Source organism: Mercenaria mercenaria, chromosome 1 (assembly GCF_021730395.1).
Source record: "Mercenaria mercenaria strain notata chromosome 1, MADL_Memer_1, whole genome shotgun sequence".
NCBI lineage: Eukaryota > Metazoa > Mollusca > Bivalvia > Venerida > Veneridae > Mercenaria > Mercenaria mercenaria.
Window position 1 is genome coordinate 120,584,767 of NC_069361.1, and position 25,447 is coordinate 120,610,213.

Below are 25,447 nucleotides of genomic sequence, written 5' to 3' on the forward strand. Positions count from 1 at the left end.
GAAGATTGGGGAGACATTTCTGTTCTCTTTATTTGTGTAATTATATAAGAAATACCACTTATAGCCTGTTCAAAACACAAAACGTCTGAAGTCTAGATTTAATGATAAATCCAGACTTAAATAATATGCTGTTTTGAGTTCAGCTCAACCCGGCGCTAGAGGGCGTGGACGGTAGCTTACATTTTTACTACCGTCCATGAATAGGCTGCTGCGAGGCTGCAACATTTTCGTTCATATCGTTTAGGCGACCTGTTGTTTTTTTTACATTTTGTTATTTCTATTTTGTTGAAATGCTATATTAAAATAGTTTTCAGAACTTATTTAAATGGCCTGGCAAATACAGGATTATCAGGATTTAGTGCTAAAGCACCCGATCACCCAATAATACAAGGTGTCACCCTATAATACAAGCTGCAAGCTGTATTTGTTCTTCCACAGAATGTTTTTCTGTAAGCAGCTGCAAGTTTTGTTAAGACTTAGTGTACAATTGATTGTTCTGTCGTTTCTAATCGAATAATGTCGAGAACTTTTATACTTCTTCATATAATATCTTTTAAAAATTCATTATAGTTGTTTGAGGTTACTATACGAAACACTGATGTTTAATTTGTCAGGGTAACATTTATAATTTACTCAGGCTTTTGTTTCTTAAAGTCTTTTTTATAACTTATTTCTATTCTAAATACTTCATATTTAGTATGTAAACGTTTTTCTACATAAAATTGCACCTATATTTGATTCATTATTTCAATCTCTTATAGAGTAAGTTTGTGTTGCGAATTCAATTAATTACAAATATTTCCTCTGTCCAGTTAGATGTGTAACCTTTTTTTTAAAATAGCTCTTGATTTTGTTCAAACAAACTCCGTCTACTATTTTAAATCAAATTAAAGAAACAGTACCTTTTTGGAATGTTTATTGACTTCAGTCGGTGTCATTCTTTTTTTACAAATATGCTTTGTCCTGTCGTATATATTTACCATTTCCTCTTAAATATTTTAGTAAATGTAAGTATTATTTGCTGTAAAGTAGTTCCTCATAGTTCTTTAAAAGCGTCCTCTTCTTTTTTTTCATAACCACCGCCTTTCCTTCATTAAATATGTGATACATATTAATTTCATTTTTCTTTAAATATGCTTTAAAAGTTTGATTATAAAACTATTTTCCTTCATTCACCCATAAACGTTGCCGAATTCTTTCTTTTTAGACTACTTTGTGAAATGTAACATATTGTCCAGTTAAATTCTTTAATGGAATAACCCAAGGGTATTTGCTAAAACATATATCTAATAAGTACTTTATACCTTTATTGTCCTTAAAAAACGTTTGCATGTAAACTTGGTCAACTGACAAAATTTTGTAAATATTTCATACTATAACTCTGCGTTTCGGAATTTTCATTTTAATTGAATAATATATTTTTTCTGCTTATTTATCACTTTAGTTTATTTTGAGGGATTTAGCTATAAATTTTATTTTGAAGGTTTCTTCCTTTTTCCGTTTGTGCTTTTTTTTGTTTGTTTTATAGTTTTTGTTTTTTTAACACGTAGCTCTTGAACTTCAACTCCCGAAGACTTATGTCCAAGCCCAAATTCATAATTTATGTTGTGGTTTAATAGCTAGGTTTATTTTGCTTTTTTTTCGGTTTCATTTAGATTGAATGTTTTATGTTTTTTTTTTTTTTTTCAAATGAGATAACATTTTCTTGTCACACTTACTTTTTTATGCATCACTATCATAACTAAGATCGTGACTAATGCATACTGTGTCTAGTTCATAAACAGGAGGCCCGTTATTTAAAGGGTTACCGGAACCACATCACTTGTACACTGAATGTGTTCATCTTTTCTTACGAAAAAAAGGTACTTCAGCTGTATGAATGCCAATGGCTTATCCAGTCCGTAACGCAAACTTTGATATTCATATTACCGCAAGTTGCAAATGTTGCTCGTAACATTAATTTATACAATACATTGTATCATCAAGTCATCGTTATAATCATATTAGTGTTATTTTAAATATTCATATTTCTCTCTCTTTCTCTCTCTCTCTCTCTATAGAGAGAGGGAGAATGTTCAGTGTCAAAAGTTTAATTGACACTGTTTGCACATATATTTTCTCATAATCTATGATTCTATCTTAATGTTCTTGTATCCTTCCGGATCCAGTGTGTTTAAAAGAAGTTTTGTCACATTTTATAATATACAATGCAATATTTTTGACTATCTCAGAATTTATACTACTCATCCAATTATAAAAACTGTCGAACTTCATTTTCTCAATCAAGGATAATTTGAAACAACCTTTCGCTCGAACTTAATGTCAGGTCTCGGCAAAACCATATATTATTCGGAAGCTTGATCTGCTGATAACTCATTAACAATTTTTGCCGGCCATTTTAAAGTTGTCTATCTTAGTATCAAATCAAAATTACTTGATAAGGGTATAAAGACCTGTTGATTTAGCAGTTATGCTTTGCTTTCTTCTGTCTGTATTGGCATTAAATTCTGTTATAATTCTTGATGACCGTACCTAACTGCACAAAATTCAAAGCTTTCCCCCCACCCCAGTGTATTTTACATATTGGAAATAAAACCCCTCTATACTCTATTATTTTAGTCGTTTAAGAAATTGCTATTATAAATAAAATGCATCCTACAGCAACTTTCTGTTCATATCATAGACTGTGATTTGCCCAGTTCGGCCTTTGTCTTTGTTATGTTTTGTTTATGACAGTCATAACGTAATAGACAGTAGGAGAGTTCTGTCATTGTAAGAAGTCGAGATGTAGAAACATGACACTTACGTTATGACTAAACGACAGCTAATACTTATAAATGATACCATTTTAGAGACAGCAATGTGTTTTACTCTTACAAAATGTGTGCTGCCTGGGTGAAAGTCTGCCTACGTTCGGTTTATGGATACTGCGTTTTCTGAAACGCGGCTTCCTTATTGGATTTTCATCGTTGCTTTTCTTTAGGACATAAAAATAGGCATGAACACATAGTTTATCCTTAATTCATCTTTCTTTAGTATGTGGACTTATTCTGAAAGGTCAGGTCAATATTGAATGTTGCAGTGTACTTTGCTTTTCTGGGTATATATGACATTAAAACAATATAAGGTGTCTAATAATATTTTGTCAAAATAAGTCTCTTCCTGTTGGTCAATACTGCTACCTGTAGCAAACATTAGACATTTTATTCATTGCTTTTTAGTTTCCCGCTATTGAATATAAGGTCTGAAAGTAGCATAACGACTTTTCTAGTATGTAGAACGCTGATTGGTTCCCAGTGTGACTGTGTTTTACCTGCAGCTAACGTTCAAGTGTCCTTAATGTTCGCTAAAATTAAGCTCAGCTTTTCTTTTTTCAATGTACACCATGTTGTTTTAACAAAATAAAATAATATTACTAAGTAGAATGAAGTGTATTCCAAAGAATCACACAGGAGGTAATTTGCATAAACACTGAAATTGTATCTCTTTAATGCTACATGTTTTATTTGCCAACTTTTCTGTGTTTAAAAATTATCTACGTACGACAGTTGTCAGATACATTTGTTTTAAATATGTTATGTGTTTTAGTTTTAGTTTTTTGGTTTGTCAAATTTTGTTTCCTACTATCAAGTCTGAAATGTGACTTTGACTATTATTCACTAGAATAAGTCAGTATTCGGATCCTTTCTGTTGCCGCGGCAATTAATGTTTTCTACTGATGAAAATCACATCATTTGATTAAGTCTGTCCATGAATGCTTATGTAGGCTGCAACGACCCTTAAAGGGGGATGTTGCTAGCGGTTGGTGGTCATAGCATGTGGCTTATTATCAGGTTATTATGAATCATCGGTTCATATGTTTTATTACCCAGTGACTACTGGAAGCAAACATGATAATCCATTTTCAGCTTGACCATCTGACCTGCTGTGATTATCTATCAGTCAGAAATATGTATTATACATGTATACTATATATTTGCAATGAAAAACAAAAGTACATTGATATACTAACTGGTCAAAGTAGCCGGTATGTATTCAGCCAGAACGCATGTGATCAAGGACCACACTGTTCACTAATATGCCAGATATTTATTTTATGCATTTCAAGAACAATTTCTACAGAGACGAATCGTTAGGTTTTTATCAGAAATAGTTGTTCTCATTATTGTTTATTTGATGGTTTATTCATTTTTTTTTTCAATTACCATGTTTTGAAAATATAATTCAAAATTGACCGGCAGGGTTGTCATTAATAATCAAGTACATGTAATCCTGTAATTAATACAGCTACAAGAATAAAATGTGAAATTTCCTCTTTTGAGGTGCATAATGACACCATTTTGTGAGAAAGAATATGTGATTGTTACATTAGTCTTTTACATTTTCAAGTATAGTTCAGTACATTTTAATTATATAGTATAACTAATTTACCAGACTCTGAGTGTGGAATGTGGCTCTCAGTTTAAATAATTACATCTAGATACATCATTACTAGTAAACCAGGCCAAAAAAGGTACCAAATTTTATTTTCAATACACTTACAACATTTCCATAGGTCTTTCTTATCAACATTTGCAATCTTAGACAAATAATAGCGCATTTTGTATATTTGAAATTTGAGTGTTGAATGAAAGTATTTGTTATAATTCCGGGCCACTTTTTTTTCAAGTTTTATACCAGCACATTGCATGGTTTTCATTTTGAGTGTACAATGTATTGAAATCATTCTATGTATTATATTGTGAGGATTTTATACTGCAAATTTATTCTAAAATAAGATTCATAAGAACTCACTTGATTATAAAGATACAAAACGTGCCGTCATAATATCATAAAAGGGAATACCAAGTAATGTTGAATTATTAACATGGACACAGAATCAAATGTCTACCAATCGGCGTGATTCCAGTTCAAAGGTTGAACTGCCCCGTCTCATCCTCAAAAGTGTATGTCAACTTACGATCTAGTACGAAATTTAATTTAACTTAAAAAGTCGTATATACGGAACATTTTCAGACAGTGCACATACCATTTACGATTTGATATTGACCAGCGTATACATACAGTAATCTCATAATTAATTAATATAATTAATCATTGATTACATCATGCTATTTTTATGAAATGCATCCATAATAATGCGTGCGTGCATTTCGTTTCAGTAATTATATACGTTTGACGAATTGACTGTGACTACACGACCTCAAAGAATTGATAGCGAGACTGGCATTGCAAAAAAATTAATACTACAGCAGCAACAAGCATCGTTTTCTCAATCTCTTTTTTATCTTGAAAAAAGAAAATACTGATAACACCTAGCCAAACCATAAAACACATGTGATGGTAATTAATATGTTAAATAAATATATCTGGCTGACCACTAAATGAGTATCCAATTTGCAGATGACTATTAATTATTGACATGCTGAAGTGCAAATATGTTTCCCTGGGAAATGAACATCCCCCTTTAAGCCGTAAATTTAGGGTGCAACATATATTAAATGGACACCATGATCCTTAAGGACCAGAAATACTCTAACATTGAATTCATATACGTGAAGACATTTCATGACCGTCGTACGGCACTTAAATGATCCTGTTGTGATAAATAATGAAATCATTAAAACGATTCTTAGAAACATAGCTATCTAATAGTTGTTACCTAGACACAAACTAAGAAAATAGAGCTATAAAGTTATTTTAGTGGTTTTGCTAACGACTAACCTGTAAATAAAATCTTTGAATATATCGAGCTAATGAAATATAAATTATTGTATAATGCTATTACAGCTACATTTGATCGACATGGATCGTCCGTCTGTATTTTGACACCTCAATAATTGATGGCTTGACGTCATAAAGTACATTTACGCCAACATCAGTCAGGTTTACTCACTCGAACGAGCAAAATGTGTATTATATTTTTAACTGAAAGAAAAATATTCATCAAAACGATGATGGGCTTGGCATCGAGAAATATGCACTCGCTTTCTTGCTATTGATACTGCGCCGCTAATGTCGCGAAAATCTCCACTGCAGAGCAATGAATATTTCTGGAAACAAGTTTGAAAATCTTAGTCTAGAAATGCATGCTTACTAACAAGTATCCAATGCAAAGATAAGAGCGTACATTATCCCTAGAAGAGAGTTGGCCGTTAAATTATTTTATACTGTAGATGACGCTATTGCTGCATAGCGACCAGTACAAAGTGCACTTTTTGTGAGAGATTTTTTCTTGAGTACATGATTGCAACTCTAACGGCTCTATGAACCTACTTTCAATGGCTGTCGTTGTAATGTTCATTATTCATCTGAACTCATCATTAAACAACGCATCCAAATTTCATTCAAATCTGTTCAATTTTGGTTAAAGTAAAAACGAAAACGATCAAATTGGATTCGGAATGACCGTTGAGTATTGGCTGAATTTACCAATTGATGGCTTGACAAAAAGAAACTGGCGGCAATAATACATAAAACTATAAATTCATTTTATTCTTCATTATAGATATTTTTATTAATTGAATAAACCTAAGGGTTGTTCGGGAACATGTTGCATTGCATAAATACAAATATGAAACTTGTTGCAATTTATATTGAGCAAAAAATACAAAATATTCCATTACGCTTTACAATTACATAACGCAGATTTAGAATACTAGTATATACATTCAAAATATGAACAGGATTCCAGAACTTCGATTTAGAGATTTAGACATGTTTAAATACTATTTTAAACCTGATATTTAGTATTTTAACAAGAGTACAGTCATTGTTCATGAAACTGACTAAACAAATGTGTTTTCAGTTTTGATGTAAAGCTGGCTTCCGACTGAATGTCTTTCAGATAGCTAGGTAGATCGTTCCACCATTTAGGACAAACGACGGCCATAGATCTGTCTGCTAATTTTGTTCGCGATCTAGGGATGTTAAAGTTAGTGTCACTTTGTGAGCGTAGTCTGTACCGTTGTCGAGTAGGTACAAACATTTCCCTCAGATATACTGGAGCTGTACCATTCATGACACGGAAGACTATTACTAGGACTTTGAATCATTATATTAATATGCATATGGAAATTATACATTACATTCTCTACGTACTCTACCTGAAAGCATTACTTACTTATATGTTTGATTTCAGACAGTTATTAGCATAAAAGTTGATAGAATATATCCTTATGCACGTCAACACGCCAAAAAGTAGATAATAATATTTTGAATAATACATATTTGTCACTTTTGCTATTGAAGCGTTTTTACGTAGAAAGTGAAAGGTTTAATTATAGCAACCACGTTCATTGTTCACCATTGACTCATTGTATAGTCTATATATTTGTATTTTGTTGGGCCTCAAAATTACACTGCACCTTTAATTTTAAAAAGATGGAGGCGTTCAAGCAGAAAAAAGTGGGTGTATTATCGTTATATGTGAGTGTTCATATAACGTCCTGGAAACCAACAAATACAACTCATCCGATGTTACTTGGACAGTATGAAGATGCAACACATCCACTTATTGACAGGATAAAGAATGTCTATATGCCATCAAGGGTTTATCTTCAAAGAGGATATATACATGACACCTTTCCCAAAGAAGGTTTTACTAGGCAAGTATAAAACCATTCTACAGTTCAACATGTATGTTTAAATTAAACAAAATATACGCACGCCGAATATAACATTGCCGATTAAGATCTGTATGATAACGCTGTTTTATATTTTAGCTGTTTTTCTGGCAAACGTGCACTTATATTACGTTACATATTTTGCAGCTTTTGTGCTTAAAAGTCTAAGTAGCTTAATCGATCAACAAATAAAAGGCTAAAGAAGATATATTTACAACTGCCCTGTGTTTTTCGATTGAAACTTTTAGCGTTCATTTCGTATAAACAGCAAAAGGAAAGGCGCGAAAGGTATGTCTTCGCTGCTTGGAGACGTCCGCGTATAGGTACGAGGAACGTTCCTTAGATGACGCCGCAGTTGTTCCGTCTGGCAAACATAATGTCCGGGAAGCGGTTTTTAATGCTAAATGCTACAAATTATATGCAATTCATAATTATTATTTACTTTACAAATGGAAAGGAAATATAATGTAAATATAAGAAATGAAACTTTTTTTTCGGTGTTCATGCGAAATTAACGAACCTATGAATCGATTCATGGATTTGCCGACCATATTTTGTCGTTCATTTCGCATGAACACCGAAAAAAGTATTTCAGATATCAACTGACACTTGAAATTTTAAATTCTCAAGGTTTAAATGGAAAATATTTATTTCAGAATATGAATTTCATTTTTTTCTATTAAACAATAAGTCTGCAATAATTAAATATATGCTCAGATATTTTTGTTGGAGTTATTACTCATTCTGTTAATACAAAGAAAAAAAAAAGAAAAGAAAAATAACTAATTAGTAATCTCACATGCAAATTGAAATATATTGCATTTAACTGTAACAATTTTTCGGCATTTTACAATAGCATTTTGACATCAAAATGTTTTAAACATCAGCCCTATAAAAGTGTACTGATTTCAATGAACACTAAATCATATTAAATTCAATATGTCCTGAATTTGTTTTATATATTTGATATGAATATGTATTTTTAGCTTACCATCATTTTAGCTGCGGAAATAACGAATCAGTACATTATCGACTCAAAATTGGTGAAAAGGGCTTTTGTATCATCTGCTCTTTTCTATGCCGAATACTTAAATCGTTAAATTGAATCGAACTCGTTAGGAGAAATTCAAATTACATTTGGTTTGTTAGGATTCATATGTATGTTACATACACATAACAGAAACGTATAATTAAACAATTTCCAGTGTGTCGTCGGAAGTGTCTTATGATTTGTCCTTCGCGTGTCATTTACTAAGTCCACCCGTCAGCCAGTAACACAAAGTGGGATTATGTGATAACTTTAAAAGGAAAAGAGGTTTTTCATGAAACTTGGATTGATGGACATTCATTTGAAATGCATAAAAAATCCCAATGAATGAAGAAACAAAAACTGCAGAGTAGGATCATTCTAAAAAAAAAGATACATAGTTAGATCCGAAAATGGAAAATGTGCATGTCCTTTTATTTTTGGCAACAAATATGGTTACTATGGAAACAGGAAATATCAAATATACCAATATTTTTAAAAAGCAAACTGTTTTCATGAAACGTGGTTTCTTACTTGTTGAAAATGGGGTAAGTGCGAGGTTGACATGCCCTTACTTACTAGCTTAAACTGAGGTAAGTGCGTGAATGGCATGCCATAGACGCGTTTAAACCCCAAGTTTCCTTTATATAGGTTACTGACCGTTCCAAGGCGGTGCCCCTATTTTCAATTTGTTTTCGGTTCTAGTATTTAATATTGCGTGTGTAGTCTTGTTTGTTGTTGCCATTTTATTAACTGTCCATCTCGTATTTTGTGTTGCGTATGTAGTTTGTTTGTTGTTGGCAATTTATTAACATTGCCTTGTCTAACCTGCCCTGGGAATAAGTGGGTAAGTGCGAGGTTGGCATGCCCCAAACGCGTTTAAAACCGCCAGTTTCCTTCATATAGGTTACCGACCGTTACAAGGCGGTGTCCCTATTTTCGACTTGTTTGTTTTTTTTTTGTCTGTCTTGTAGTGTCTGTTGCGTATGTTTTCTTGTTTGTTGTAAGCATTTTTCCCTCCTCAATCCCCCTTTTGCCCCCTCCTTCCCGTTGCAATTACGCGATTTTTTTGCCTCCCCTCCCCCTTTATGTAAGTTTTCGTGGCTCCCCTTTGTTTTTGCTGCCGGAATCCTAAGATGGTACACTTTCGTTTTTTTATTCCTACTTGTGTGGGTGCGTTTGTATGTTTGTGAGTAAAAAACGGTGCCCTACTATTTTCTTATGTGTTGTTTTTTCGGTTTTCTATGTTTTTTAGTTGGGTGTGGTTGTGTGTTTATTTTTGGTATATGTGTTTGCGCTATTGTGGTGTACGTTGCAGTATGACTGTCATTAAGGAACGTGGCTTTCCCCTTGCTTATGCGTCCTTGCTCAACTCTCATCTTCGAGTTCCTCCCTCCACCCCCAACCCCGACCCCATTTTGCCCCTTACCCTCCTATATTTAGCATGAATTAATATTTTCCTGTTGAATGTTTGAAGCAACTTGAAATATTTTTAAAATTACAGCTTCTTTTTCTTGTGGGCCTACTTTGCACATGCGTGGTCCTGGGATTGTGTTTTTAGTGCTCTGTACTTCCGAAAAGTCTACCCTTACATTTTATCTTTTAGTGATTTGGTAGAAGGTAATGTAAAAAAATAAAACTCGGTGTCTATTTATTTTCTTTGTTTGTCCGTCCTCTCGTTTAGTTGTCTGTTTATTTTGTCAGTCATAATGTACTTTGTTATAACCTTTAAAGTATAAGACATGAAACCCTAGAAAAAGATAGAAAGCATTATATATAATATACATATTCTATTTGATCCACTGCTTCGTAAGTCTGTACTTCAATCAGTAATAGAAGGTAAATCCTTTCAAACTACAAGAAATATTTTTCATGAAATCTGACTAAGTTATTATAGGATATTTAGAGAAAATGCAAGTTCTTTGTCTAAGTTTAAAATGTGATTTATGTGGCGGGAAATGTTACGAACTTTCCTCGAGGTAGTGGTTTTTTATTGCCGGTTCCCTATAAACTTCTTCATTTACTCAAAGCAACACTATTTCTCAGCTGAAGCAAAGCAATCAAAGTTTAGCATCTTTACATACTCACTTTATGCTTGACAGCGCCAGCCATAGACCCCTAGAAAATGTAAATGTTTTAGCTTTACAATCATTAATATGCATGTTCTTGTTACTTAGTGAATACATCAATTCACAATATAAACTTTTTTCAAAGAAACCTGTTACTTAATTGAATACTTACTCCTAAGTGAATAGATGTAAGAAAATACATATTTTTAATACAAAACAAGTTTCGAGACCCTAACAGAAGCTGTAATATTATTTATCACATCAAACATTTTTATTTGTTACTTCTTTTCTCCCTTTTAAAGCCACTGTGCGATATTTTCAAGTTGAAACTCGCATTTTCAATAGTTTATAAATGAATTGGTATATGTATAATCCTATGATTACTAAAAAGCACCGTTAAAGTCCTAATGCAAACCAAATTAGTAGTAATAACATAACTGAAAAAAAATCAATTGATATTTTTATCTGATGTGTGTTATGTACATTGTTTTGACATTGGCATTTTATAACTTATACACTCCACAAAATGTAGGACAGTTTACTTTGTACATAAACGAAATTTTATGTAGCTTTTTTTTCTTGAATTACAGTCGGCATTTTGTTATTTGTATCGGAATCCTTTCATCAAATGCATTTTTAAGTAAGCACCGGCATTTTCATCAACTCGAGAATAAATGATATTGTTTTAATTATACATTCTCCAACGGCTCTGACATAATTCTTATTTAGAAAGATATATTAATCCTCATTTGAATTTAACTCATCCATTGAACAAAGTATTTGTACTTTGACAACTCATTTAGCATCAAAACATATTTTCACTTTTCCCTAGGATGTGTTTTTTTTTATTTCTAAACATACCACACGTTGCTCTTCTGGTAGAAGATGCGTAAACAAATCAGAGGAGTACTATTTTTAAATAACTACTATCAAGGACAGAAACTGATGCCTGAAATCTGTTATCAATTAACTCGATCTTTTGTCGATCGATATATTCAGTTAGCATTTGTATATCAAACTATAAAGGTAGATCATACGTCATTATTGTTTAGATTGATGCTACCCTTTAAAAGGACTTTTCAAAATCCGAAAGCGCTCGGGTTTATAATTTAACATTGGACACTCTTTGAACATATATTTTCGGATACATTGTTTTTTTTTAAGTTATTGCTTTCTTCTAGGATCAAGTGTGTTTGAAAGGCATTCCGTTTCAGTTTTTTTATTCCATTTCCTAACTATTATATACATATAACTTTGAGCAAATGAGCTTTGAAATAAAGACGCCTTTTGATTGACAATTTCAAATTTAAAATCGTCTCTTTTTTGTTCATATTTGTTTCTAAATTACTTGATTAAAGTGGGGGATCGTAACAGTTACTTGCGGAGAACAAGTTTCAACTGGTATGGAATCAAGAAAAATTGGTAAGGTAAGCTGCACACCGTTTCGCAACTGAGATACTGAAGAAAATCGACGTTAAATCCATATTCTTATATGGCTAGATTTGAATGCCAGTTAAACAAAGAAGAAGTTCGAGCTCTTTACATTTTATGAGAAACAACAGTTGATGACCGGTGAGAGAGTATTATGTCGGATTGGACACTCTTCACGGCGTCGGCTCGAATGAAAATTTCTGCAATATGTGCAGAATTTCTTATTTTCACTTCTATTTTGAAAGATGTCTATTTGTTTTGATCTTTACTTTCTCCATTGGTCTAAACGTCGGTTGATTTTCGCAATAGCATTTACTTGTATTGAAGCATCTTCTAACTGGTGTACGTTTTGTAATATATCACTTAAAAAACAAAGACAAATAACAAACAGGGAATGCCACGCACGACAGCGCCCCCCACACCCCCTCCCACCCAAAAAACAACAAAAAAAAAAAAACGAAACCCACAGCACGCAGACGTGCACACCACAAACACACACACACACGCGCGCGCACACACACAAAAACAAGAAAGAACATCCAACAGGGAAAGCCACGCTCTAAAAAACGCAGCCGCCCCCCCCCCCCCCCCCCCCCCCCACCACAAGACACACACGAACAACACTCGCACACAAGGACAAAACAAACAAATACAGGAACACGGTGGGGCACCGCCTTGGAACGGTCAGTGGCAAAACCACCACTGGGGAGACTATGTTTGGATGATTGTTTTCTTAATAAGCGATTGAATGTCCGTTGTTTAGATAATATGTTCCAATATTCTGTCGTCTTCATTCGGAAATTCACATCCGTCACGCAGTTTGGCGGCATAAGCGGTTGTTGTGTCTTCGTGTATCGGTCTCACTTTCAGAAATATTCATCTTGAATAATGTTTATTCTTCTTTGGTGCATAATGATTACTCAACTTCTCTTTCAGTTTTTCGTATTTTTTGGTATTCATTCAGTTGATGTTTTTCGCCGTCATCAGGATTTCCTTTCATTTTTTTCCTCCGTAAATAATCAAAGCGTCTATGCTGTCCTGTGTGGCTCCGTAATCTAGAAAGAAACTGAATTATCTTTCATTTCTTTCTAGCCATTCTACCCGCTGTTTTTACGTTGAAAGTTGATCGCTGTCAGGAATGAACTGCAATGTTCTCAAATTTCTGTTTTCCGTCGCAATTTTAATTCGATCGTCTATTCTTCTGTTTCTTGAATCAATAGTCGACAATAATCCAGTATCTTGCCGACAATAATCATGGACAATAATCTGGAATCTTCTCTACGGGAATCTGTGTCCTCGGTATTCTTTTGCAATATCTTTCTTTCTTGATAATAAACTGTACTCTGGTGATTATCAAGTATATCTCTATGTTTACATCTTATTTATATGTTCTTTCGTCATCTTATTGCCGTATGTCCTCGTCGCAAGTGTTAAGACTCAAAACAAGAGCTACTAACGCTTCTGAGATTTAATTATATATAAATCAAAACATGCAAACAAATATGACGTTGACATTTATATACATAGATGTTACTTTAAAGACGTCACGTAATACTAACGTGCATATTAACTCCTTAAGATATAACTCTAGAGCACAGCGTCTCAGGGGACAAAGTGAGCAGGAAGTGGCATTTATAATACTTTTAGAGTAAATCAGCAAGGAGTGAGTGAGTGAGTTGGGTTTTACGGCGAATCGACACAAAATGGTCATATATCGCCGAGAAGAAGTCATATTGCAAACGGCAACTGTAAAGCTTAACCATTGATGTAAAAATGTAAAGCATACCTAAAAACATCCATGTAAAAATGTAAAGAAAAGGTTCGCAGTAAGTCAACCTAGGAATACCAATTACTTGTCTATAAGCTTTATTGCCAAATTGAATAAATATGTTATCTAAACAAATCTTACCGCTTCAAAAACACAGCATTCCACAGGGTGTATTTGTGAAAATACTATAAAAATTGCTGTAGTATGCTTACATGCAAAATAATTAACTTTTGTTTTCTCCTGCAAATGTTTCCCCCAAGTAAAGCTACTAGTCTTTCTTTTATGAGATTTAGTGTTAAAACTACTATAGATATTGCAAAAGTTATGAGTACTAATAGTCGAACATATGTAGTGTTTGTTTTATGGCTTTTGATTCTTTATTTCTTGATGAAACAAAACAAATCAACGCCCGACTCATGTTTCTTAGAGCAGTACATCTGTACTTGGTCAGACAAGATGTCAGTAGATATATATCTATAGTGCATAAGGTTTATCTGCAATAAATCGAGCTATATATAGGGTTTTATGTAAAATAGGGATCCAATAACAAAATGGGGAGCTTCAACTGATTGTTATCAGGTCTGACCTAAAAATTTATATATTGATCTACGTGACATTTTACATTTTTTCTCATCTTGTGGCTATACGTTTTCATATATATTAATTGATTTCCATTTTTTATGTCTTTTCTTATTTTCTGTTGCGTATATTCTCTTGTATGTTGTAAGCGTTTTCTTTTTTCTACTTCCCCTATCGCCCACTCCTTTTCCCTTGCATTTGCGCTTCCCTGTTTATTTTTCCTTTACTATGAGTTAGTTTTCTTGCCCCCACCCCTTTATTTTGGCTGCTTACTTGTCTGCTTTTCTATGTTAGATAGTTGAATATGGTGGTACGTTTATCTTTGGTACATTCATGTCTACGCTATTTTTGGTTTACGTTGTAGTGTAACTGGTATTAAGGAACGTAGCATTCCCTTTGCATATTCATCCTAGTTATACTTTCCCCTTCTACCTCCTCCCCCTTTTTATCCCTTACCACACCCCCCCCCCCCTCCCCCTCACCCCTCTATCTATATTTTGCGTAATTTGTATGTACTTTTTAGATCTTTGAAGCAACCAGTCTATAATATTTTCAGTTACAGCTTACTTTTGTTGTGGGTCTACTTTGCAAATGAGTGGCTCTGTGCTGTGTTTTTAGTGCTATGTGCTTCCAAAAATCTACCCTTATATATTCTCTTTGCAGTTAAAGCGTCATATAATGATAATTGTATTTGAAGCTATGTCTGCAGGAGTTAAGACAAAATTCGTTTGAAACTTAGACATAGTTTTGTGTAGGTTTCGAAGTGAGAACTTGGGATCTCTTTGGATCACAAAGGAATTCTATCTTTTGTACCTTTAGATTTTATTTATCATTAACTGTTTTTAAACTATCCGTAATTATGTGACCGGCCTGTCGATAACAGTGATAAGAAACATTACAATAACAAGCGTTTGTTTGTTTTGCTCGGTTCAAAGTCGCATCTACACAATTTAAGGTCATATGGTGGATTTTCAGTTTTGATCGAAAAGGATGACCCCAGGTTCCCCTTCGTGCATTTTGTTATCATAGACAGGCACCTTGTTAGATCGCCCAACTTCCCGAAGCCAGCTAGATGGGTCCTAACATGAAGAATTCTATGACCTGAGTGAAATCCGAGCCAAAGTCATTGATCGAAAGTAATTTGAATTCCGCGACGTTAACAACTTGGCTACAAGTTCTGCAACAGCTCTATGTCTAAGTCCGAGACATTTTGTAAATATTACGTTCTTTACTGGTAAATTATTATTATTCATAACATAAAAAAGGCGTTAGGATCTAGGAATAGATTCATCATCACTGCCAACGCCATAATCAAGCATTACTGCATGCGTGACTAAGTTTCTTTGCTAATGTTATCTGCTCGAACTCTGTGTCTTGCCAACCTGTGGTCAAATCAGAAATACTCCGTGGAATCATTTGTTCAAATACTTTCTGAATGCAACTTCAGTTGTTCTTTTCGCTTAGGTAGTACGTTTAGTTGTTCTTTTATCTCAGGTAATGCTTTTTTATAATTATTCTGTTTGTCGTTCCAGTGTCTTCGTGCTGATTTTGAAATTATCAATTTTGCAGCCATTTTATATATATCAGCTAATGTATTCTACCTTAATAATGACATTTCGTAATTTAAGTTAAGACAACTGTATAAACATAAATTTTTGTTGGGTTAACGTCGCATTGACACTATTATAGGGAATAGATCTTACCGATTTTTGTCGCGTCGATCGATTCCTCTACGGTAACACGCAATATACCTAATGAGATATATACTATCAAATGAAAAGAAAATGTGTACTTCCGGCATGTGCAAAAATCGTCTGACTTCGGATATTTTTGAAAAGTACGCCTTTTCCTTGAGCCGAATAAGCGTCCGCATAATATGTTCCAATAGCAACGTCTTGCGCATTAGTATGAATATAGATATATGATATAAATGCAGTATATACGTAGTGTGCACTTATAAATAGAATCACCTATGAGCGCAGTTCACATAAATAAATATACCTCCTATCCAAGAGGTAGAAATAACATAAAATGCAATACAGTATGGGAAGTGTTGTTTTTATTCCAAAATCTACCATTAATTTGATAGGGAATCGATCCCATGCGTAGCGATGAAAATCGGGTTTGATCCCTCTACGGGAACATGGGATATACCGAATGAGATTTTAGGTCATAATGCGACTTTTCAGCTTTGACGGGGGAGGAAGACCACAGGTGCCCCTCCGTGCATTATTTCATCACGAGCGGTCATCTGGTTAGAACCACTGAACTTCCGTAGGCCAGCTTGATTTGAAGTCAGTGACCTTAACCTCTCGGCCACGAATAGAGATATTCATACAGAAAACAATAAACCTAATGATATGCAAAAATATAGGTAATATGATTCAATGCCAGATTCGTGTCTAAGATTGTTAACAGATAATCTGATACATGTGTTACATATGATAAAGTATACATCTATGCTAAAATTTAGAACAACCTCAATATCAGAACTTAATATATCATTTAAATAAAATTTGCAAATTCTATCAAAGTAGACTTTGTTGACATGATTGAAAATTCGATTAATGAAATAATTGATGTAGCTTATCCTGAACATAAGGGACAAAATGTTGTTTTATTTGAAACATTTCGAGTTAAATGATGCTGTCGTGAGAATTCTTATCTTCATGCGTTAACGTCTAGGAAACCTAAAAATTTTATTAACTCTTTTTTTTAAAACATTTTTGCTTCTCGTATCACATTTTTTGGAACAAATGAACACCTATTTCCGCCTAAATCGAAATTTAATTTAAGACATCTTAAAAAACTAAATCCAAGAATTTCAAAGTAAGTTCCGGCATAGAAGGCGGCCAACAAATCAAACACCTGATTTGACGATACATTATATTAACTGTTTATGCAACAAATTAGATTGTACTTATATATTGAGATCTTCTGTGGAAATTTTTTTATCACTGATCAAATCACTGCTCTTTCAAATTTGAAAGTTAGCATAGATGATCAGCAAATTAAACTTCCAACTTTGCATTGGATTCCTAAATTGTACTAACAACCATTTAAGGATCGCTTCATCGCCGATTCAAGCTCTTTTACCACTACTAGTATTTCGACCATTTATACCATGTCTTACTGCTGTAAAAGTGCACGTGAAAATATACAGAAATAAATTGTAAGGAACCCCGGTAAACACTTATTATGGTCAGTAATATTTTCTGGTAAATATCTGGATATGTTTGAAATTAATGATTACATGTCTTCACAGTCATTGCATTCGTCTTTTCTTCTATACACCGCATAATTGCCCTATTGCCAGGAAGTAAGCTACATTTCTCGTTTGCAATTTTGATAAATTTGCTTTTCAATTGTTGCATTTTGTAAACAAGATTATTTGGACATATAACAAAGTTTGTAAAGCTCTTTCGTTTATAATGAAAAAAATAAATATTTACGTCAGGTTTTTAAATGCAAATTTTCCTTAAAGTAAGTGGTGTTCACATTTAAACAAATTGTATATCCCTTTTGGCAGATTCGTTCAATATTGCTTAGAAAGAGATTCTATTTTGAGATTTTCACCAGAAAAGCAGAGTACATTATAACTAAATTTAATAATACATCATGCTATCTGGGTGATAACATAAAACAAATAATACGCTTTTTGTTCTGTTGGTCGATACAATTTATCCCCAGGAACTAAAGTTAAATAAAATTCGATTCGATAAAACAATTTATATTTAGATTTGCATTTCTCTATCTATAATAATATCATACACGACATATGACAAGAATTTTATATTGTGAATTTCCCAGCTTAGACTGGGATATCAGGCATCATCCTATGGGATATATATTTCTAAAAAGATCGGTTTCCAACGATATGTAGTCGTGTTAAGGATTTCAATTAACGTTATAAATAAAATGCAAATAAGACGCTGCAGCAGGGCCCCGTATATTGCGTAAATACTTATATTATTAATTAGTAATTTAATTTACAAACTTTGCAAAGTTTTGGGTCATAGCATTTTTCAAGTTGGTTTTTGGTAGATTTATTAAACGTTTTATCAGAAAAGAGATGTTTACAAAAGTACGTGCTGTATGCTGTATAATATTTGTTTCCGTTCTTCAAATTGCTAGCATATGTTCTGAGATATCAAAATAGGGTATACTTCCTAACATCGAAGCGTGTTTAGTAAATTAAAATGGACATTAACCATGATGTCCAAAAATTTAAAAAAACGTTAGTGTCCGAATGTCTGCGATGGTTTTATTAAATATGTTCCCATATATGTTCAGTATTTTGATTAACGATTAGAAGCTTTTTAACAAAACGAAGGAAAGTAGTGTGTGTGTGTTATTTTTGTGGTATTTCACAAAGGCATAACCTGTCATTTAGAAACTCTCATTCTTATATCAAATAATAACATACCTTTCATTTATATTGTTACATAGTCACATGTATCGATATGTTTATAGCTAGGTAATTTGTCGTTATGTAGACATATGAAGTTTTCAATGGAAGTTATTATAATTTAATCTACAAATTAACCAAGTTACGATCACAATAGATTTGGACTAATCATCGGCTCATTGTTTTACGTACTTGTTTCCTCAGTTATTTCATTTATGTATTACTTATTTTTTTCTAATTTGTAGAGAATTCATTGATCCGGATAAAATATTGCTCCATCATTTCCGAACATGTAGACCACAGTGGAACAGCAGTTCACCAATAAAAAAATACAAAAATGGGAAGATTGAAACCATTAAGGCAACATGTGGCACATTTTCCAAAGTACGCTATGAATCTGTCAAAGCACTGTCAAATATTAACACAATTACAGAACAAGTCCAAAAAGTGTCTACCACTTTAAGAATTTAAATGTGGAAAGTATTTTCATTTGTTTATGATGTTAACAAAAAGTAAACATGATGTGATCTAGTACTTTCTTTGCTGAGTGTTTGTAGTAAATATAAAAATTATGAAGGGGAACTCTATATGTAAGCTTTATCTATCGTCGAAATTGATCGCAAATGGCCAGCATAAAATGGGATACAAAGCTAGGATACGACCAATGATTTCTTTTTTTCAAATAAGATATTCTTTCGGGGTAATTGTTTCCATAGTTCAGTTCTAAACTGACTTCTGTTTATCACGGTTGAACATTGAGTGTATAATAAACCTATACCATGAGAGATATTTTAACTTTGAACTTTGATGTAAAATAAAAAAGGATAACACGATCGAAATTAACAAAAATCAAATGCATATTCGCATATGCGCTATGACACTCTATCAGCGATGCCAAAGTTGTTAGTAATAAGAAACACTTTCAGCTACAAATCAATTGGATTTAATCAGCATGATAGTTACTCAAATGTGGTTAAATATACTTGCAACATTTTGTAAGTGTGCTTTTTATAATTTTGATAATCAACAGTCTGGGAACCTAATCTAAGGCAAAGGTAACTGAGGGAACATTGTAGAAATGAAGCGGGAATTAAACCATAGTTTATATCATATTCAGTATCTAAAATACTACATTTACAAGAACCGTTCTCGTCTTTTTCTACTGTATAAAAAGAGCTTTCTACAGTATAAAAAGAGGTCTCTCTGACCGAGTGACTAAGATCGTAGATTTCGAATAACTTTCCCTTCACCGATGTGTATTCGAGCCTCGGAGCGTTGAATTTAACAGGAGAGGAGGCTGGTGGCTTTATCCAGGTACACGCCAGTGATACAAAATGCACGGAGAGGCACCTGTGGTCATTTTTCTACATGAAAAGCAGGAGAGTGATTTATAAGTATGTCAGTGTGAAGTACAATAGTAGAAAGAAAAACTTGTATAGCCCCTTTAAAAACCATATTTTAGCATAATATTAATCCCTACAAAAATTCTTCTGCAAGGGATAGGGCAATTTGATATACTTTTTAGAGCAAAAGTAAACATTTTTAAAAAAACTTTTATTTAATAGTCAATGATATGAACTTCCAGGACATCAATGTCGTAGTTGCCAAAGCGGACAGAATCATTTTTAAAGATGGTCGTCATTGTGGTCGCCATTATATTTCAAATTTATGTTTATTTACAAAAGCAATTGCTTCTTTTTTTAAAATGACATATTGTTTTAGTAAGAGTTTATAGAAAACAAAATTGTCTTAATACCGTTGCCCTTTCAGTTCTATTTGATGTGTTTATTGTAAAATAACACCTAAGACTTAACAAATTTAGTGTAATTTTACAATACTATTACATAAACTGTCATTTGTCATTTCGAAAGTGTGCATGGATTTATGATGTGGTAATTTTTACATCTATACAGCGTCACTCTACTGGAATAAAGTGTATAGGTTCTATAAGTAGATAATGCTATGTTTACCTTTTTCAAATGACCAACAGGCGGAGTATTCTTTTAATTTACATAATTGTGACAGGATGGTCTCTTAGAACAGTTATCGGTCCACGAATTGTTCTGCCGTAAAGCAACTCAAAGGGAGAAAACCCAAACACTCTTGCGGAAGTTCACGACAGGCAAACAGCATAGCATTCAAATACCTATCCCAATCTCTAGGTCTCTCACTACACATACACCTCAACATTTGCTTCAAACTACCGTTAGATTGTCAAAATATATATGTTTTTCCTATCAGTCATAGGTTCGATCGGGCCAACAAAGACGACTCTCTTAAACGGAGTATCAACCATTGACATCTTGCCTAAAGGAATTTTGCTTATTATTCCGATAGCTATGGTACGTTGACATATATTACATGACTGACAATATCTCCTTACCTCTGCCATTACGCCATTACGCCTGGCCAATAAAATTCACGATTTATTCTATCACTAGTCTTTCTTACTTCTAAACCTGACAGTAACCTACCATGCGAAACTTTCAGCACAATTTCTTTAAGACAGTTAGGTGCAAACAAATGTTTATTTTTTATTTTCTTTGCATTTTGGACGCTGTATTCTCAACAGCTTATTTCTAACCTCAAACTGTACTAAACCCTAACCTCTTCATTGCTTACTCGTACCTTCATCAGCCATCTTTCTATCCAAATCTAAAAAACTATCTTTCTGTTGCTTTTCCAGAAATTCCTCTCTAGAATTATCTAGAATTTGTGAGTTTAACTTGCGTCTAAACTTTTTTCATGCGGCCTAGTTTCTACTGCTGATGCTAAGCTACTACATTGAGGCTATACAGTTCCCTCTACATTGCAAATTATAGCATCATTAGTAGAATTATCTAAAACCAACGCCTCAGCTGTACACTTGAAATACGGACAGTCAATATTTATTCAAGCTACATTTAGCCTGTGTTCACTCCTATAAATGTACTTACATCTACGGATTTTCTCTAAAATATGATTTGTTTCTACTAAATCCCGTTTCACTATCACACATGTACAACCTGTATGTCTCATAGCGATTGTATTCCTAATATTACAAGTACCGGCTTTTGTAGGACATGAAACTACACTAAGCATATCCAGCTCCTCAGTATTACTGAGTTCTATTATACTATTTCAACTCTCCGACTCTTATTTGTACATTTCAGTACACAAAAAGGTTAATAACCTCTACCTTTATTCACATCATAACCACTACCTCTATTAGAAGTGTCTGCATTTCGACTTTTAGGAAAATGCCTCTGAGGGATTTCGTATGGTTTATTGCCCCTGTCCTTGTCGGATCGATTTACGGCAAGCTTTTTATTTATCGTAGCTATTCTGATTTTCTAACGAAAGCCTATCAAAGACCTCTCTCGTCGTACCTTTCAGGAGGAACGGTACTGTCAAAGACCATATATCTTTTTCCGAATCCTGCTTAACAGCGTAAGTTTCGTACACATTCAAGTACGCATCCATGGAATCAATCTTTTCAAGTGGAGTGGGGCGGGCATCTTAACCTTTACCTTTTTTCTTACACATTGTTTTGTTTCTATGTCTCTCTTAAACTTATATTCTATCTCTTACTTCTTACAATCTGCTTCTTCTTTCTGTTTTTTTCTAACTCCCCAGCTATCAATAACATCTGCTTTTCCATTTCTTACTTATTTTTTTCTTAGCCTACGTTCTAACTTAAAGAAGTGAAAGATATTTTTTTCAAAATCGGCTTGAAAATGAAAAAGCAAGAGCATATTGCGCGGATACATTTTTGAACTGTATTTACTTGTCACTGAAAAAGAGTTTCTTGTATGTTCCAGCTATTATGAAATAAAGTTGCCATGTTTTACATCTTACACTCAAGAATTTGAAACATATGACTAATCTATTTAAAAGGTTATTTGCTAAATAAAGAATTCAGAAGTGAGTAAATGACGTCACTAAACACACTAACATAGCTGCCTCCATGATCAGCATTTTTAAAAAAAAAAATCATGTAACCATATCCTTTTCAGCACTTGTCCGATTTAAAAAAAGTCTTTCAGCGTTATTAAAGCCTCGAGAATGGCTATCATATTAACTGATTGTCAGGTATTCCTTGCCCTTTAGTTTAAGATATGGAGTGGACTAATGGATATCCCCGATGCAAGTAAATATAAGATATATGGGAGTATTAAACACACTTTACACGTTACTTTAAATAGTGAATAAACTGAATAACACGGAATCCTGTAGCCCATGTCAAATAAACAGAAGCATGATATTTAAGCTAACTGTGTCATGTCCATAAAACTTTCAATAACGTTGACATTCTATAGGATTAACTGATTCAAACAAGAGAGTAATTGATATTGTGTTAAGGTTTATAACAGACGACTCATTAAACCAAAATTGGCTTTCCTTTCGTTGTTGTAGCACTCATAAACCTCTATATTGGTATTCGGGATACGAAATTGTACAAAACCTGGTTAAGTCATGCTAATAGCACTTTCTGGCCAATCAAGTTATGTATGATAAAAATCAATAAGAGATTTCAACGATATATCCTTTCAAACATAATAAATCAAATTGATGGTTCCAATATCGATCTTTAATTTCTAGAGAAGCAGGTGGGAAAACTGCGAAATCAACATCTTTCAATAGGTATTCCCGTAAGTCAAGTCACCTGACGACTCTTTCACTTGCAGATAAAGCTGGTTCATCTTCTGCTTCATACCAGCGGTGAATCAAACTACATAATTCTGCTTCCTTTATATCCTCATTTTTCATCATTTTATCCTCGTCTTCTTTTGAAAAGTGTGTTCTTGCAAATGCATTGCTCTGTATATCTGCCGATTGTCTACCATTGCAGGAGCATGATAAGTGGTAAATGATAAAAATCAATAAGAGATTTCAACGATATATCCTTTCAAACATAGTAAATCAAATTGATGGTTCCAATATCCATAGATGTTTGTCTGAAACAAAAGTCAAATATGAGTGTGTATTAGAAACATAAACAACAGTAACTGTATCGTAACATTCAAAGACTCGTAAACCTGTAACCATATGTAATGATAAAAACTGAAATGTAACTTTATTAAAAATATGTGTGGGGAATTATATCCTACAGGTACGATTAATTAACACATTATTTTAAGTGTTTCACACTATCCAGATACAGGTCTTCTGAAATAAACCAGCTCTGCAAACACAGACACAACAAACTAAAATGCCACAGCTTAATACAAATGTGCATGTCGTGGATAGAATTTAAGGGGGTTTTTTTTGTACTTTCAAATTTTTGCGAGTATAAAACATTCATGATACCACTTTTCAACACATTTTATACTTACTCAACAATCAAATTGTGGATACTTACTCAGCAACACAACTATAGGCTCTTTCTAAACTTACTCAATGACTCAACTGTGGACTTACTTCTCACTTACTCCTTGACTTGACTGTTGACGTACTTGATATTCCGCGACAAAACTGTGGATTTCCTTCATACGTACTTTAAAGCCACTGTTCAGATACTGTATACTTACTCGGCGATATATTTCACACATACTCTAAGACACAACTTGAGACATACCTCACACTTGCTGTAATACTTTATAAATACTATGCTATATAACTATAGTCAAACTTCATACTTATCTCAACAAACACCTGTAGACACATTTCATACTTACTCAATGATAAAATGCTTCAAACTTATTCCATGATACAAGTGTGTTCATACTTGATACATTTTCCATGACAAAAATATGAACACACTTCATACTTACTATATGACAAAGCCCTTCATTCTGATTGATTCTAAGACGCAAACGCAGATCTCCTTTATTCTTACTACAGCATACAACATACAACTGCAGACACACTTAATAAATACATACTTCATAAAAAATTGTAGTCGTACTTCAAACTTACTCCACACTACCACTGTAGAAACACTTCATACTTACTCCACAATACGCCTGTAGACGCGAACAAACCGTTATCGTGTAGCCAGTCCGCACACTATGTCAAAATGCATGAAAACTAGCCGTCACTTCCATCTGAGTATGAATTCGCAAATTTATGTGAGTTTAGGTAACGGTAACTTACTCGTTCCTTGCGTATCCGTGCTTTATTCGAACCCTGCAGGTAAAACAATTTATGATTGCACATAGTGTTGACAATTGAAAGTTTACAGGAAATGTGTTGGAAATCATCAAAAATTTGATATAGCCCAAAGTCAAATAATTTAGCTTTTAATTTTGTTTAAGACCACGAAAAATACATCTGGTTTTCATCAGGATAAATCGATGATCAGGCACTTCTGACTCCGAAATTCCAGATGTCTGCACTATTGTAATAACTAAATATTTGCAGAGTTTGGTCCCGGTCTAGGTAGTATATGAACACTTTGCACTGTTACTGTAGCTCATAATTATCATGTCTTTCCAGTTGCCCAAATATTATGTCAGGCATGTGGACGCTCAACAATTCTGATGCAATTCTTTTTAACCCATCCGGGCTCCAGTGCCTCTGAACAATATGTTTGTGTTATTTATCAATCATTTTATTGTT

General features: G+C 33.5%; 1 protein-coding gene across 2 annotated transcripts in view; it reads left to right on the top strand.

Moving 5' to 3' along the window:
• The window catches only part of LOC123524872 (uncharacterized), a 192,396-nt gene extending 167,384 nt beyond the window's left edge, over positions 1-25,012 (top strand). For both annotated transcript variants that reach the window (XM_053522050.1, XM_045303415.2), the window contains exons 4-5: positions 7,384-7,607; positions 19,153-25,012. In XM_053522050.1, coding sequence (XP_053378025.1) covers positions 7,384-7,607; positions 19,153-19,378 — 450 coding nt within the window. In that variant the 3' untranslated portion in view covers positions 19,379-25,012. The remainder of the gene's footprint in view (positions 1-7,383; positions 7,608-19,152) is intronic.
• The last annotated feature ends 435 nt before the right edge of the window (positions 25,013-25,447 follow it).